At 33.7% G+C, this 17,092-nt stretch overlaps 1 protein-coding gene across 1 annotated transcript; it reads right to left on the reverse strand.

Moving 5' to 3' along the window:
- Nucleotides 1-1,553: 1,553 nt before the first annotated feature.
- LOC134258717 (uncharacterized) lies at nt 1,554-16,251 on the reverse strand. The gene is made up of 19 exons (XM_062741270.1): nt 16,083-16,251; nt 12,332-12,500; nt 12,010-12,184; nt 10,428-10,597; nt 9,902-9,974; nt 9,533-9,598; nt 9,242-9,388; nt 8,730-8,932; nt 8,290-8,514; nt 7,947-8,063; nt 7,665-7,816; nt 5,933-6,036; nt 5,518-5,691; nt 5,132-5,337; nt 4,405-4,551; nt 4,194-4,323; nt 2,511-2,690; nt 2,263-2,359; nt 1,554-1,807 (listed from the first exon to the last, which is right to left on the reverse strand). The coding sequence occupies exons 1-19, from the start codon at nt 16,211-16,213 to the stop codon at nt 1,633-1,635; spliced, it is 2,841 nt and encodes a 946-aa protein (XP_062597254.1). The 5' UTR covers nt 16,214-16,251; the 3' UTR covers nt 1,554-1,632.
- Nucleotides 16,252-17,092: the final 841 nt, after the last annotated feature.

The following is a 17,092-nucleotide window of genomic DNA, read 5'->3' on the forward strand; positions in this document are numbered from 1 at the left end:
TTATATACTACATGAAAACACTTTCACAATAATTTGACAAAAAAAAAAAACAACAACATTGTATTAGATTTTATCTAAAATATCTCTAAAATTATACGATTTAACTATGCTTCACGATCGCATTTATTTACATTTTGAAAAATAAAAATTTGAGTACAGTGAACACACATTTAATCCCATTGCTATTTCACTTATCAATTCATCAAATTTTGAAATGTCTCCATTACATTTTAAAGTACATGCATAATTCAACTGCTGAAAAAAAGGAAACAATAATTAAACTGAGTATGTCATTATACAGATTTGCATATAACTGTTTGAAAATAATATTATCAAGATGGATTTTTAAGTGATATTTCAATAAACGATTTCATAAATTTTCTGTATAAACTGATAATTTTTAAATTTCAAAATGCCATTTCAATATAATAAGCCATTATATTAGATTTTATCTAAAAAAAAAAACCATAAAATTTAATTAACTGTATATTTTTTGAAAAAAGGATTTTATTTCAATAGATCAAATTTTGATAATCATATTTTTACATTGGTTTGTAAAACAAAAAACTGAGTATGTCATTATATTATAGATTTGCATGAGTTACAGTATACAGTGTACTGTTTAGTAAAGAAGGATTTTTGAATACAATGTGCAATGCATCAATATATGAAGAACTAAGCCCTAGCCTGGGGTCTCAACCCTAAACCCAGAGGCCACAAGTTTGATAAAGATCTAACTGCTCATTATATTCATACCAAAATTTGACTTCATGATGTCTAGGACCATAGAGGATTTTGAAGATCTGTTTAATTTTGATTGATTTAGTTCCACCCTAGAGATCCCAGATAAAAACTGATAGCAGTAGGTCTTCTGAAAGACTTTGGTGAGCTAATTACGAAGAAGCTGCCAATGTATTGAATTAGCCTATATATTGACCATTTAAGAATCATTTTAATCAACTAATGAGCCTAATAAAAACTGGTTCACAAAAACTGTTTCATATTGAAATCTATCATATTAAAAGCACTTAAAGCTTCATTGGGTTACATGTACAGAGTATATCAATATCTTTCAAGTCAAACAACTTAAAATATTATAATATGAGCAAGAGGTCACAAGTGCATGAGGTATAAATGACTTTATATAACAGACTTTAACATCTTAATCTATCAAATCAGAACAAGAAAAGGGAAAACATCATAATTTAGGGAAAACAACTCAGTCTCAGGGAAACATCAAAATCTTAGGAAAAACATTATAATCTTAGGGAAAACATCATACTGTATCAATCTCAGAGAGAACAAAGAAAATATCTCAATCTTGGCACATAGATGCCTTTGAATTACACATGTAAATTGAAACGAAAATAGATGATTTCTTAGAGAAAACATCTTAATCTCAGGGAAAACATCATAATCATAGGGAAAACATCATAATCTTAGGGAAAACAATTTCAATCTCAGAGAGAACATTGTAGCAGCTGATGTTATACATGTAAATTGACACTAAAAGGTATCAAAACTAAGACTTCCTTCTCATTGTAGAAGATGAATGATGTTAAACCCTTGTGGAGACATTTTGCTGTCTGACTGATGGTAAGACATTATGGAGACCAACTTCACTGCTGAATGCTATGAGGACATTTCACTGTCTGAGCTAAGGTCTAACATGATATCAATGTCCAATGGAATCCCTGCATTGGAGACTTTTCGTAGCTGTGCTAACTGCACTGCGCTCACCCACCTCTCGCGGATTGCTACATACCTTAGAAGGTTCGCGATGAGGGCTGTCCAGCCAGTCTGATGACTAAAAATAAGAAAATGAAGGTTTAATTGATTCATATTTACAGTAAAGGTGCTCATAAAAATTGTCAGGGACATTTAAAAAACATGATTTGTTTACAGTTACTTTCAGTATGTCTGAAATACCTTTTAAAAGAACAGAAAATGAAAATCAATTTGCTGTTAAACTTTTCATAAGTGTGTTTTCTGTATCCCTGTTTTACTGTAATATATACAGGGAACTAATTTAAATTCACATATTTTCAAGGGGTTAAATTCTTGAGGTTTGAGAAAAATTTTTTTTTTCTTTGGACTTGATTTTGTGGTTGGAAAATGTTTACTAGCATTTATATGTAATGCATATGACATTTTAAATTTCATGGTGGTTGTAAATTCTTCTCTGCATGCAAGCCTCATAAATAACAAAAATAAAACCCATGAAAATTAGTGATTTCACAATAAATTTTGTATGTGAATTACCTTGCACCACATCCCCTTCCTGTATCCCCATGGAAATATTCATAATACAAAATCAAATCTTTGAAATGGGGATCCTTAGCATATCTCTCCTCATCACCTGAAATATGGACAATGGTCTATAACTAGTAGAAGAATTAAATAGCAGTGTTTTCTATTTTCAGATCCGTATCAAAGCTCACTGACAATACATGCAAGAATAGGGTCAAAGCATACTTTAGAAAAAGGCAAATCAGAGAATGAATACAAACCATGGCAGGGTCGAACTCCCCTGGGATCAGGATAAAACAGTTTTGAGAGCCTAACAGAGAGTTCGTGAGCTACATCTGTTAAACGCATAAACTTCCCGGATCCTGTGGGACATTCCACCTTAAAGGATTCTCCAAAGAAGTAATCATATCTTCTTAGATTCTCAATCAGAAGATAGTTCACTGAAAGAAAATAAATATGTACCTTCACGCAGTTGATAATGTTATGATATAAGATTGACATTTAAAAATTCAAGGTAACTTCTAAAATCTGAGAATATTTTAAATTCAGCAAACAACTATGAGAAAAAACACCAACAATGAATCCAGATCTATTCAACTTCAGGTTATAAATGAGAGCTACTTTCACAGATCTTGATTTCAATAGAATTGAATCTACTGTGTAAAGTTATTCATTAATGTCTCAATATTTTACTTATTAACTAAATCTCTTAATTATCTCCCTTTGAAAAAGAACATGTCCCCTTTTGAACAAATTTGAATCCTCTTCACCCAAGGATAAATTATGGCAACTCAGGTACTAGAGGAGTTGAAATCTGAAAAGTTTACACACAGACTACAGACAGTTTCGCAAATATGATCTTGAAAGCTCACTTAAGGGGGCCGACTATAGTTTCCATTGCGCAATATTTCGCGCATCATAGTAAAATGAAACATATTTACTGTTTTAATGCAACATTTTTCGCTTAATTATTAAAATTAAACAAAATTAAGAAATTAAAAAAAAGAAATTGGAACTTGAAAAATGGGGGAAAAATTCCAAATGACAAAAGGTTGAATTTTTTAGTTCTTTTTAGCTCACATGAAAAGGAGGAGTTTCAATTAAGGGGACCGACTATAGTTTTATTTTGTAAAAACTACAATAGCAAAACTCTTCATTTTTATACCATATAAACTTACATTAACTTCAGTGTACATGTAAAGTTTGGGGGAAATCTACCATCCAGGTTTTTTTGAGGGACCGTCTCAAAATACAGGTACATTTACTATAGGATTATATAGGAAAATGCCAATTTTTAGCACTTTAAAGCAAATTATACAAATACTACAATAGACATTTTGTTCAAACTATAATATTTAATGTGTAATACTATATTATACAATATATGTAAGAAACACAAAATTCTACCGTCTTGTTACCAGAGGCGGCATCTCAAAATGCAAAAAATTAGCAAATTTTACTATTTTGAGACAAAAGGGAGTTACTTTACTTTTTCCAAATTTTAATTTTCACCAGACCTGCATGCATCAAATATTTAGCCCTTGATCTTGATCCTTTATTTAAAACCTTGTAAAGAGGTCACTGCTTACACCTTGTCTGTTGGCATTCTATGAGTGAAGTACACTGTACAAGTATGATAGAGCAATATGCTCAAAAAGACCAAAAGGCTGGACAAAAAGACTGATCCCAGTCACTTATCAGTCTAAATTCAAGTTACCTTGTCTAGTGAGTAAGTTTTATAAGTGATTTATTCTAACCTCAGTTAGATATACTGGAAGTGAGAAAAACATTGGCATGTGTATTTGTTAACCTGGAGTTAGATGCAAACGTTTTGCTTGGAAACAAATTAAAATTAATGAGAAGGAAGTCGAACTTGATCACCAATTCGTATTAAAAGAGAAAGTCTCATTTGATAACCAATAAGAATGAAGGACAATTCTTACTAGGTAACCAGATAGGTCCTCTCCAGTTACTGTTTCCCCCAAACATGTTGCTCTCAGACTCGCCTGGTTCATACTTTACACTGTACGAATGTCCCCCACACTCCAGAATAAATGGCTCTTTTTTATGATGCTGCAATGGAATATTAAAATTGAAGCATGAAATACACAAAACAGCCTTAAGAATAAAATGATCCTAAATGTTTGGAGGTACCTTTGATAGGGACCTGATACCATAAGGAGATAGGAATTTGTTCTCGTCCAGTACGTGAGCTAACACTCGCTTGAGCTGCTCTTTCTTCACTAATGACAAAAGTAAGGTCTCTTCATTCTCGTCAGGGTTCTCACACATAAAGGATATCTACAACAATAAGGGATATCTACAACAATATCTCCAGGATATCTAAAACAATATCTCCAGGATATCTACAACAATATCTCCAGGATATCTACAACAATCAGGGATATCTACAACAATCAGGGATATCTGCAACAATAAATATCTCCAACAATGAGGGATATCTATAACAATCAGGGATATCTGCAACAATAAATGTCTCCAACAATGAGGGATATCTATAACAATAAGGGAACAACTCAGGGAACAATCTGTTTCATTGCCAAATTATAATCTACATTATCTATGATATTGTTAATTTATCTCTCTTCAGATGACTTTTGTTTACCTCTAATAAATGTTTAACATCAAAGCTTTCTCAGTTATATATCAATTTATCATTATACTCTCCTATTGGATTAACTCTAAACTACAACTTTCATTAATATGTTCATATTAAAAATCTTTTGCAGATCGAGCTTAAGCAAATGCAAATATTAAAGAGAACTACTAAATGAAAATGACTACCGGTATTCCTTGTTTAGTAATACATCTTACAGTAATATCATAATATTACAGCAAATATCTTAATATTCCTCCTTACATGTTGAGCCAAATCTTTACGATTTTGCAGAAACCACTTGGTTCTCTTGTGAAATCCTGGATGTCTATTGAGAACTTCGTACTTCAGCACCATACACGAAAAGAGAGGCACTAGTCCTACCATGGATAGAATCTTCAGAGGCATCGTTTTCTTGCCATTAACTCGGATGTGGTCATAGTAAAACCCGTCCTCCTCATTCCATAAACCTTGAGAACAAAATATGAACAGTTCTGGTTGAACAAAGTCACAGGATGATAAGACTGACACTTCTTATTACCATCCTTAAATAGTTTCTAGAAATATTCTAATTCTTCAATGGTAAAAAGATGCATAAAGTCTATATATGATATATTTTCTGGAGAATTTAAGGCCCCGCAAATTTTCACCTATTTCATCCTGATGATTGATAGCATCAGCGATGGCTACAAAATGTTCAAAGAACTTGCTGGCCATGTCTTCGTAGATACAGTCCCTCCGGGCAAGTGTGAGGGAGATCTCCAGCATGATGGAACAGAAGAACGCCATCCACGCCGTGGCATCCGCCTGGACCAGGTAGCCTCCTACAACCAATTCAAAAGTTCTTATACAAAATGAAGGGCATGCAAAGGTGAAAGTCAAAGTGAAAGTAAAATACTTTGTGAAAATTTTTTTTTTTTAATCAGGTTTGCTTGATTTGAAAAAAAAATTCTTTTTTCAAAGAAAATAAGAGCATCCTGTACTTAATATATCAAATCAACAAACTGAGGTCAAACAACTGTACAAGTCTAAACTGTGAAGTGTTCGAAGGAGAGATAACAATACCTGTTGGCAGTGGTTTAGAACGGTCAAAAATTCCAATGTTATCTAGGCCAAGAAATCCTCCAGTAAAAATGTTCCGCCCCTCCAAATCCTTTCTATTAATCCACCTTAAATTTAAAAATTAGTAGGAATAATGTGCTTAAACACACTGACGATTAATATCATACAGTGAAAACTGTCTAATCCAACACCTGAATAATCAGACACACTGTGAATTCCGACATTAAATTTCTTTCCAATATTAGTGTTTTACTTGTTTTTAACACTGTGCAATCCGACACCCTGTCTATTCCGACACAAAATTTTTTTCCCAGTGCATGTCGGATTAGACACCCAAACGGAAAAGATTTTTAACAAACTACTATCAAACCATCAACAAACTACCAACAAACTATATTTTCGTGGTTTGTTAAAGTAGTTTGATAGTATAGCATTTAATGAAACACAAACAAACCACTGTTTCTAAAAATAAGTAAAGTGGTTTGTTAGTCTTTCATTTCTGCTGATTGTGATTTCTTTATAGTTTGTTAGACTTGGTATCTTGCAAGAGTGTTTTATTAGTAGAGCATTTGCTTCTAACCACATGGGAAATTACTTAACAGACATGTTTAGGGTTGAATTATCTAGAATTGTTGAAGTTTCCAAGAACAGTTTAATCTTTACATCCAGTGTTAGCTATTTGCGCCAATTTTCAAACCACCAAGCAGGTCAGAAACAAAGGAACTGGTGAAGGGACATTCAAATTGTTAGTATCATTCTATAAGATCCCTGACTGGAAAAAGCAGCAATTGACATTATTAAAAGATGGATCTGGATACAGAAGAGGTATATTTAATGCATGTCATGTCTTTTTACCTAAAATATAAGGCTGGACTACAGTAATTAACCTTCTGTGAATGTGGATGTGTAAGATTTTTACTCATGAGCTTTGGGTTTTTATTTATTTTCAGATTGCCTTATAATTCCTTTACTAGTTTAGATCAGTTATGCATTGGATTATGGGAAGTATACTTGAAAATAAGACAAAAAAAGATGTCTTTCAAAGTTGCAATAAGGCCAGAAAAAAAGAAATATTGCAGCATTTTCCATGCCAGATGAAGCAGGGAATATTTAAATGTCAGCTTGAAGAACATTTTTTGGTGAAAAATACTATGAAGATGTGCACAACATGAAGAATATGTGATAAGTACATGGACATTGACTTGGAATTGCATCTCCTAAACAAAAGGGAACATGTTGGAATGTTGCTTTTGCATTGGCTAAACTTGTCAATCCTGGAATTTAAATTACTCTGAAACAAGATTTGTTGAATATTTCAAAATGTGACTGTTTTAGGTGTTTTCAAAGACTTGTGGATTTGTAAAGGAAAATTCAAATCCAGCGTTTTGCTGATGGATTTAATGTTACTAGTGATTTGTTAGTAGTTTGTTAGAGTGGTTTGATAGTAGTTTGTTAGCGTGGTTTGATAGTAGTTTGTTAGAATGGTTTGATAGTAGTTTGTTAGAGTGGTTTGATAGTAGTTTGTTAGAGTGGTTTGATAGTAGTTTGTTAACAGTGGTTTGATAGTAGTTTGTTAGAGTATAGTTTGTTAGTTCATTTGCATGTGATTTGCTATACTATTAAACTACTTTCAAACCATAGTGGTTTGTTGGTAATTTGTTATAGTAGTTTGTTTGCCCTTTTTTTCCGTATGGGCAGGTTTCACTGTATATGCTTTACTGAAGAGAAACTTTACCATGTAAAATTCATGATGAGTTTGTGGAAGCATCTTGCCAGAAAGCCAAGGTCTCGCTTGTTCTTTGGACCTGAGGCTTTGTATACTCTTAAAACTGCATAGGCATGAACTGGTGGATTTACATCTTGAAAACTAAATTCATATGCTGGTATCTGAAAATTAATATCGAAAGGTGTTTTAGGTCTTCACACCCTTAATTTGTTATACATGTATCTAAATATTTATTTTTTTCTTGTAGAATTTATATACCAGAAGAACCTTGTAATAAGAATTTTATTTCACCTGCCCATTTGGATGCATGTACCATTCCCTGAGAAAAAGTTGTAGCTGATCCTTAGCAAACTGGACATCAATGTCTGCCATTGGAATCATATGGAAGGCCAAGTCCCAGGAAGCATACTGAAGGCAACAAACACTTCAATTTTTCTGTTAAGCTTTCCAACAAGCATACTTTAAAATTTCTCTTACCAGGTATTTTCAACTACCGACAGATCTGGATATTCTCATTCTATTGACAAGTTTTAACCTTGTTACAAAACCTGTAGAAATCTGAGGAGTTGAAAGGACTTTTAAAATATCTATTATACATGTAATATTATCATAATAACATACTGTACAGATTTACCCATGGATATTCCCATTTGTCTGGAACTGAGATGACATCCATATTAAAGAGGTGCATCCATTCAAAGTTACGTCCCTTGAGTCTGGAGGCAGGGGGTTTGGGTTGGTTCTTATCTCCCTTTAGCCATTCCTCAATGACATAGTAATAGAACTGTTTACTCCATAGCAGCCCAGCATAGGCCTGACGTGATACCTGTCGCTGTTGTTTGTCCTTCATTGGAATTTTCTGACATCCAATAAAAAATTCAAATTTTCAGTTTCAAAAGTGGACTGAATTTCTAAACATTTCACTCTTTCATTAATCTTTATTTTCTTGTGGTGCATTAGGAGGCATAGAGAACCTGTGAATATTTATATTTCTGATGAATTATTTGAATTCAGTTCTTTTCCAAATTTTTTACCTGAAAAATATAAAATTATAAATGTACATGTGTTACAAACCTCTTCATAAAAGATGTCTGCCTCCCTCTGTCTGTCCTGGAAGGTGTCATCAAAATCTGGTCCAAAGATTCCATGCTTGGGAGCCTCCAGTTCATAGTACAGCCTCACTTTGATGGTGAACTCTTCCCCAGGGTCAAGGGTCAGGACATAGTGAGCAGCACATTTTGTTCCGCAATGTGAAGGGTTTACAGCTGATTTCTGTCCTTTCAAATAATTTTAAAATTAAACTTCATGACTTTTGGAGAGATGTACTATTATTTGCAGAAAGCCACATAAAGCAGCTTTTCTTTAAATACTGTAAGTCGTTTTAATTTAATTTAAATTTTGCATAAGCATTGAAACATTTTTAAAACTAATGATAGCATTCATGATGGGTTTAATTTCATATAAAAATGATGAATTGCCAACATAGTGAAATAAAAACCATTGTCATAATTTGCCAATCTACAGTTTCATAAACTGATAAGATCCCTTATCATTAGTCATTAAGCTTTGCCCTTGGAAGACGATACCTTTGATGACATAGTCATGGAATGCATCCTTAGCATATCCTTTGCCTTCCATATTAAACAAACGTTTGAAATTTGTGTCATTTTCTGTGAACAAGAGTTCAGGTTCTTTGTTGTTCTGATCCACATCTACCTCCCAGAAAAATGGCCCTGATTAAAAAAAAACAACAAAAGTAAAACCATCATGCAATTCTGTGATATATTAGTCAAAAAGCCTTTGAAGCAAAGTTTGTTCTTTTTAAAATAGAATTTGTAATTTCTGCCTGCATCAAAAGACGTCAATATGTTACTCACCACAGTAAGCTGCTGGGGGTGAGGCCTGGTCCACTGTAGGGTCTATGTGATGACCTTGATCCTCCCCTGAAAAAGGGGGAGATATGTAAAAGAGAAACAGGATGATCTTATAAGTGATTTACAAATCAATATACTATAAATCACTTTTTATTCGCGAGAACTTTATTTTCGCGTAATTACGCGAGACAGTGTACTCTGGAAAATTTAATTCTCACGTATAATAGTATTCCTTAAGAATATATAGAGCAATAACCACAATTCGTGAAAATTTTGTCTCGCTAATCAAGAGTCAATGACTATCTGGCGAAAATAAGGTGTAGCGAAAATTTAGTGATCTATATTACTACACTAACACATTCAAGGACAAACCTAGTGTTGGATGGTCACATTTCACCTTGGTGTTGGACACTTGACTCAGATGGGGCTTTGGAGTCACACAACACTGAAGTACAAAGAAAAAAAACCTTTTATGCTTTTAAATGTATGTTATCAGAAAATTTAACAGAGGCCCAAGATTCTAAAAGGAAATATTAATAATTATGCAAAAATTTCAAAGAACATATAGGTTCCAAGGTAAATCAACTGCCAGTCCTAGATATCCAAGTGTTTTTCAACTGTATCATACCCTAATCCATTGGGCATAGTAAAGAAATTCCTATTCTACAACTTTACAATTTGAAACATCCTATACTTTCTTTATTTTTTGAAGACTTTTTTCAATGCAGTTTTCTCAATTAATAGGTGCAGTAGGAAAGTTAAGCATTTTGAATACGGAACACTACCCATTATGAAAAATCACATGCACAAGGTAGAGTATGTCTTGACTGAGAGAAACTTTTATATACATGTATTTATTTGTGTTAGGATTTAAAATTCTATGTGAACATTTACTTACATACGCTTCTTTGCCCCATGACCAGACATTTCTGAACCACAGTGTGGGGAGCACATGAACCGTGGCTCGTTCCGTGCCTCTGTTGGAGATCGTATACTTCGCTAGGACGTCATTAGGACTGTGTTTACAATACTCAGCCATCACATCAAAATAACCCTGATCAAACACACCTGGGAAGTAGAATAAGTTTGCAAAATGTACGAGGGGTGATCAAAAAGTTCGCGAACTAATTGAATAACTTCCATAAAAGAAACAATATTTGGTTTCAATGTTGATTATATTTTAAATTAATCCTCCCCGATTTTAATGCATATCAACCATCGTTCTGCGCATGCGTGAATCACGTGATATTGGCAGTCATGTGACCCTCTCCCTAGCGTTTTTTCACAAAAGTTGAAAAAAAATTTCTGAGTTTTATATTTCTTTCCATATGAGTTAATTTTTATGACAAGAACAGTTCTTTTGTCAGAAATGGTCATATCTTAGCAACAGAATGGGTTTGATAAGAATATCCTTTACAAAAATAAGCATGGCGACCATTAAAACACCATTAAACACGTCTCGGGAGAAACCTTTATTCAAGGTGGATAGAGAGTGGGTGCCTCCTTTTTATCATATCTAATGTGTTTAAAATCTAAAGTAAACAATATCTTAGGAATTTAATAATTATATTATTGTTCAAATATTCAACTATTTTTCAAAGTGTTAATTGGAGGTCTTTGATGGCAAATTGCTTAATTAAAAATATATATCTTTTCAAACTTGCTTTCACTGGGCAAGATGACAAGTATCATTTTTAACCATCTGCCTTCCTTCACTAAAACGATCAATCTAATCATTAATTGAATTCATAGGAACCTCATTTATCTCAATAAACTGTGTACAAATTATTATATGATATTGCAGAGGGATTTCTAAGATATACAATAATTTGTACAGTCGTTTGTTGAACGAGTTCGACTGAGACAACCATTTTTCGTCACAAGTGACCTACATAGTGACGTCATTTTCACATTGTGACGTCACAAACAAGGAGAAGAACTTTATTCAGCATATGCTATTTATAGACCATGTGTATGTCTATGTGTGTACCGAATTTCATTCTAATCTGAATTGTGGTTTTGTAGATATAGAGATAGTTCACGAACTTTTTGATCACCCCTCGTATTATGCTATTCATGTTCTCCACAAAAAATATCATGGTGACTTTACTTTTGTATGATAGATGTAAAAAACAAGCAGCTCTAATTCATATTAATTTTTTATAATGCTCATCACTGGAAATCCACTGTAAGTCTTGCTTCTCTTACCATGAGAAGCAAGACAGTCCAGGGGTGGTTGGCAGGGGTAGGGGTTGGTAATACTGCTTTTTTCCCGAGTGCACTATTTAAACACTAAATGGTCATTAAATTCATTTATTGCATTGTGGTATGTTATAATAAGCAAGGTTTTTCTCCCCAATTTAGCAAATTTTGAAGAAATTTTTTATCCAGGGTTAATATGTGAAACAGTAAGGTGTCTGAAAACAGACAAACATAAATTTATTTTAACCTTTGACCTGGGATATAATTAACCGACTCACCTGTGTCCAGAATTTCATACTCTGGCATCAGGAATCCCCGTACTTTGTTTTCATGTTCCAGTTTGCTGTAGGGGTATTCCTCCTGGGGATATTTATAGAGGGCCTTCATGTAGGAGTGGGTGGGGGTGCTGTCCAAATAGTAGTACAATTCCTTGACATCCTCCCCATGGTTCCCCTGGTAACAAACCATACAAAAGTGCTTATATATATATATATATATATATCTGTACATAAGATATCTGTACTATGCAATTTGATCTAGCCACACTGTTAGATGAGGAATGTTTGATAATCTCTCTCCTTCAATTAATGCTTAGTATACCTGGTGTCCCGTGAGTCCAAACAACCTCTCCTTTAGGATGGGGTCCTTGGTGTTCCAGAGGGCCAGGCCCATACAAAGTCGCCCCTGTCTATCACAGATCCCCAGAAGGCCGTCCTCACCCCATCGATAAGCCCGGGACCGCGCATGGTCATGTGGGAAGTAATTCCAGCTGAGGAAATAAAATTCATTTCAGAACATGAATTTAAGATATATTTCATTAATTATCCATGAGTTGGACTGCATGAACATCAGGCATACATGCCTACAGTCATTCCCTTCTAATAATGTCTTCTTATAACAGTTACTTACTTTGAGTTAGGTTGTATCTATTAATGTATTCTCTCTCTCTCTCTTGCTTGTTAATATACAGAGTTATTCCCCTTTTATTGTGTTAGAAGCATCAGAACTCCTGACCACAAAGCTATTAATAGAGATCACATGTATTTGACCTCAACAGCTGTTGAGGGGATGAATGCAAAAAAAAAAAAAAAAAAAAAAAAGATTGCTGCCAAAGATAAGAGTATACACTGTCCTTCTCAACCTTCTGAATCAATAACATCAACAACAGCTAAAAAAGATTAGTATATCACTCAAACCAGATCTATAAATATAAACCTGTGCAAAATTGTTCTGGAGAAAAATATTTACTTCTGTGTCTTAAAAGAAATTATAAATTTATGAAACATTTCTTGGACGGGAATACTAAATTAATATTTTTTTTTTTTTTAAATATTGTTATATGAAATACTATCACTCTAAAATTCAATTTGATTTCTTTTTTTTTTTTTCTTATCAGATTCTAAAAGTTTTCATATATCAAAGATATATATGAAAAATCATCTGCTAGAACTTTTAGTCATACAAGTATCATTAACAACACTATTCAAACTGTAACAAGTGAAAATATTGCATATAATTTGGCTGAAAATGGGGTGTCTTTATAATAGAACATTGTCATGCAAACCCAGATTTTTTTTTAGATGATTGACAGAGGTACTAAAATCAGGTAAATTTGAAAGAGGTGCTTATATCCTCCCCCTTTAAGGAATTGCTAAAAAATGTCATACTTATGTATATCATATATAATTCAAGATTATTATTTCTAAAAGATTTGCCACTTTTTTCTCAATTCAACCATCCTTGTTTTAAAATGTGATTCACTACTTTATTTTCCTGGACAGGTTTTATAAAATGTTCAGATCACTGATGTACACGATACAGAGTGTAAGTATCTATAGTGAGATCAATGTAGAACGAGGAAGGACGTCCCATCAAAGCTTGAGCTTAAGACAATCATCTACTTCCTATGACTTATCAATGCATAGCATTTCCTGGAGTCTGCATGTACTCTCTCTCCCTCTCTCTCTTTCTCTCTCTCAGAACAATATAACTGTTATTAATGCCATTTATCCTCCTTAAATCTCATGACAAGTGATGCCACGTGTTGAAGGCCTGTACCAAATAGATACCTCAAATCCTACTGAACATTCACTCCACACCTCAGATGAAGAGAATAGCTTTGATGCTGTAATATTGTTGACATTTAGAACTGATGTTTCACTGACTAGTAAAGTACATGTACTGATAAAATAAGAGATGTGTCTTCATTAGTTATGTAACTCCATACATTATAACAACATAAAATCTGAATCATGGACCATACTTTGTAAACAAGATGGTCCCTTCCGTAAGATGTGTCAAAAACTTGCTATACACAATGTATGATGTGGAAAAATAAGATGGTTTTATAATGCAAGTACCAACTGTCCTTGTTATTTATTTGATTAGTCTTAAAGATTTATACATATTGTCTTAGAAATTACTTTTTATGTGCGCCGGTCAATCGGAAATGCTCTGCTCCAGTCATTTTCTTTTCAAGCAACTGTAGATGTGAACATTGATAATTAAAAGTAAATTTCTCATTCTCAGTGTAAATGCATATTTTTATACCCCCCGCAAACGAAGTTTGGGGGGGTATATAGGAATCACCTTGTCCGTCTGTCTGTCTGTCCGTCTGTCCGTCTGTCTAGCTGTCCGTCTGTCTGTGCAATCGTGTCCGGTCCATATCTTTCTTACAGAGGGACATTAGAATCTACTACTCCACACTAAGATTGCTCATAACCTAAGAGTGTGTCATGACCTTGACCCAAGGTCATTTGGGGAAGTTCAAGGTCACTGGAAGAAAAATTTCATAATTCATGTTTGACACATATCTTTTATGGATAAACTTGGTAGGTTCTCATTTCACACAAAGATTGCCCATGACCCAAGGGTGTGTCATGACCTTGACCCAAGGTCATTTGGGGAAGTTCAAGGTCACTGGAAGAAAAATTTCATAATTCGTGTCCGGTCTATATCTTTCTTATGGATAAACTTGGTAGGTTTTCATTTCACATAAAGATTGCCCATGACCCAAGGGTGTGTCATGACCTTGACCCAAGGTCATTTGGAGAAGTTCAAGGTCACTGGTAGAAAAATTTAATAATTCGTGTCCGGTCCATATCTTTCTTAAGGATAAACTTGGTAGGTTTTCATTTCACACAAAGATTGCCCATGACCCAAGGGTGTGTCATGACCTTGACCCAAGGTCATGTGGGGAAGTTCAAGGTCACTGGAAGAAAAATTTCATAATTCGTGTCCGGTCCATATCTTTCTTATTGATAAACTTGGTAGGTTCTTATTTCACTCAAAGATTGCCTATGACCCAAGGGTGTGTCATGACCTTGACCCAAGGTCATTTGGGGAAGTTCAATGTCACTGGAAGAAAAATTTTATAATTCGTGTTTGATACATATCTTTATTATGCAAAAACTTACTTCTGAAAAACCCAGCGGGGGGTATTTTGTCCTGATTGGACAGTTCTAGTTTTGTTTTCTACCTCCTAGTCAAAAGCAAACTCTTATTATATCTTAAGAAATTATTATAAGATTTCCTGTGTACAATCTTATTTAAAAAGGTGTATGTAAAAGGGAAGGGTGACTCTAAAAAATGTGTGACTAAAAATAAGGTATTGAATTCTAAAAATAAAATATTTAAAATACATTGCTTACTAGGGTCATTTTACTTATTTGAAAGGTTTAAAAGTCCCTTGGATTTTACAATGTAGGTGAATCTGTCACGGAAAGGTCAATAATCCTATTGCAAAATTATGAGTACCACAGGAAATTTTCAGATCGTCACCTACGTATTGGAGAAGAAACTTTCATTTGTCTTGCATACCCCTTCCTTCCCCTTTCCCAGAGAAAAAAACACCATGCATCAATCCAACAAGATATGATATTCTCATGAGCTGGAGTAAATGAAAAAAAACCTCCATAATTATTATACTTAACTTTGTTAGGAAAATGTTCTAGAATTGTATGAATGATGTTGAGTAAATGAAATGATTGTATACACATAATAAATAATTTACATTAATAATTATACATGTATAAATTTAAGTATATAAAAAAGAACATTTGCAGGATAGTGACCTTTAATATGTCAGTCTAGAGAAATATTACAGTGATATAGATGTAGGTCAGAATTTTGTATTTTGGCAACAATAAACGTCTTGGTATATTAACCTCTAGGCCTACCAAGAGAAGCAAATAAACACGCACTGTATAGTTTTGCAAAACGCACTAAAAAGTGTTACTTTATGAGTTATTTTCCCGCAAAAATTATATTTATCAAACATGATTTATTCCAAGTTTGATTTGTCGGGTAAGAGTTTAATTAACCTATCTAACATGTAAATCGCTAGTCTTACCAATTTCCATCTTCAGAATAATCCTCTCTCACAGTCCCCCACTGACGCTCCGAGAGGTAGGGCCCCCATCTTTTCCAGTTTTTTGCCCTCGTTCTGTCCTCCCTCAGTCTCTGTCTCTCTGGGGTCGTCATGAGGCTACCGCGCTTTCACTTAACATAAGAGCACGCGGTGATAGTGTTTATATTTACTACCGCACGCATCAGTGAATCCACACTCCGCATTTCAAAGGAGGCTGAACCAAGTCAAGAATCTAGGGGTGTACAGGATTTCATTGACGGTGTCGGCAATAGGCACACGGACCAAAAATGTTTTAAGTTCTTTTAACCACAAATCATTTTGCGGGAAAATCCAACAATGAAATTTTAAAAATTCGACTTTTTCTACATACATGATTGTAAAGTCAACGATTCTTAAATTACATACAGATAATTTGGGAAACGTAACGTAATAATTAATTAATTACATGAAATCAACTTTTTGAAGAAAACGTGAAAATTAATTTGATCAAAAACAAATTGTTTCATGGAAAAGAAACTTAAGTATTCCTCTATCTGTCCGTGAAAATAGATACTGAAGTACTTTTAACATTTATTTTTAAAGTTAATGAACATGTTTTATAATCTTTTTTAAAGTGCACATGCAATTATACTTAATAATGAGTAAATACAATTAGGAAAGAAGACACACACAAACACACCCTCTAACAAAACCAATAATATTATTGAACACTACTAGAAGGACACGTCTTGTTCCTGAAGCATAAACGTTTCACATCATCAGATAACTGTTATACATGTAGTTTATTTTGAATTCTCCGAATTCTAGTGATACATGTTCATACAAATGTTCTAAAGTCTTTTAATTTGTAATAAAACAACTTATTTTAGTTCTCATATTTCGTCAAATACTCAAGTACAATAATGTAAGAGAGTACGGAAAGTACCCCCTCCCCCCCCCCCAAAAAAAAAAAAAACGTTTAAAAATATTCTGAAAGGCGTGCTTTGTACTTG

The sequence above is a fragment of the Saccostrea cucullata genome, unplaced genomic scaffold, assembly GCF_032062105.1.
Source record: "Saccostrea cucullata isolate Sc308-1 unplaced genomic scaffold, CSIRO_AGI_Scuc_v1 ctg27, whole genome shotgun sequence".
NCBI classification, from domain to species: domain Eukaryota; kingdom Metazoa; phylum Mollusca; class Bivalvia; order Ostreida; family Ostreidae; genus Saccostrea; species Saccostrea cuccullata.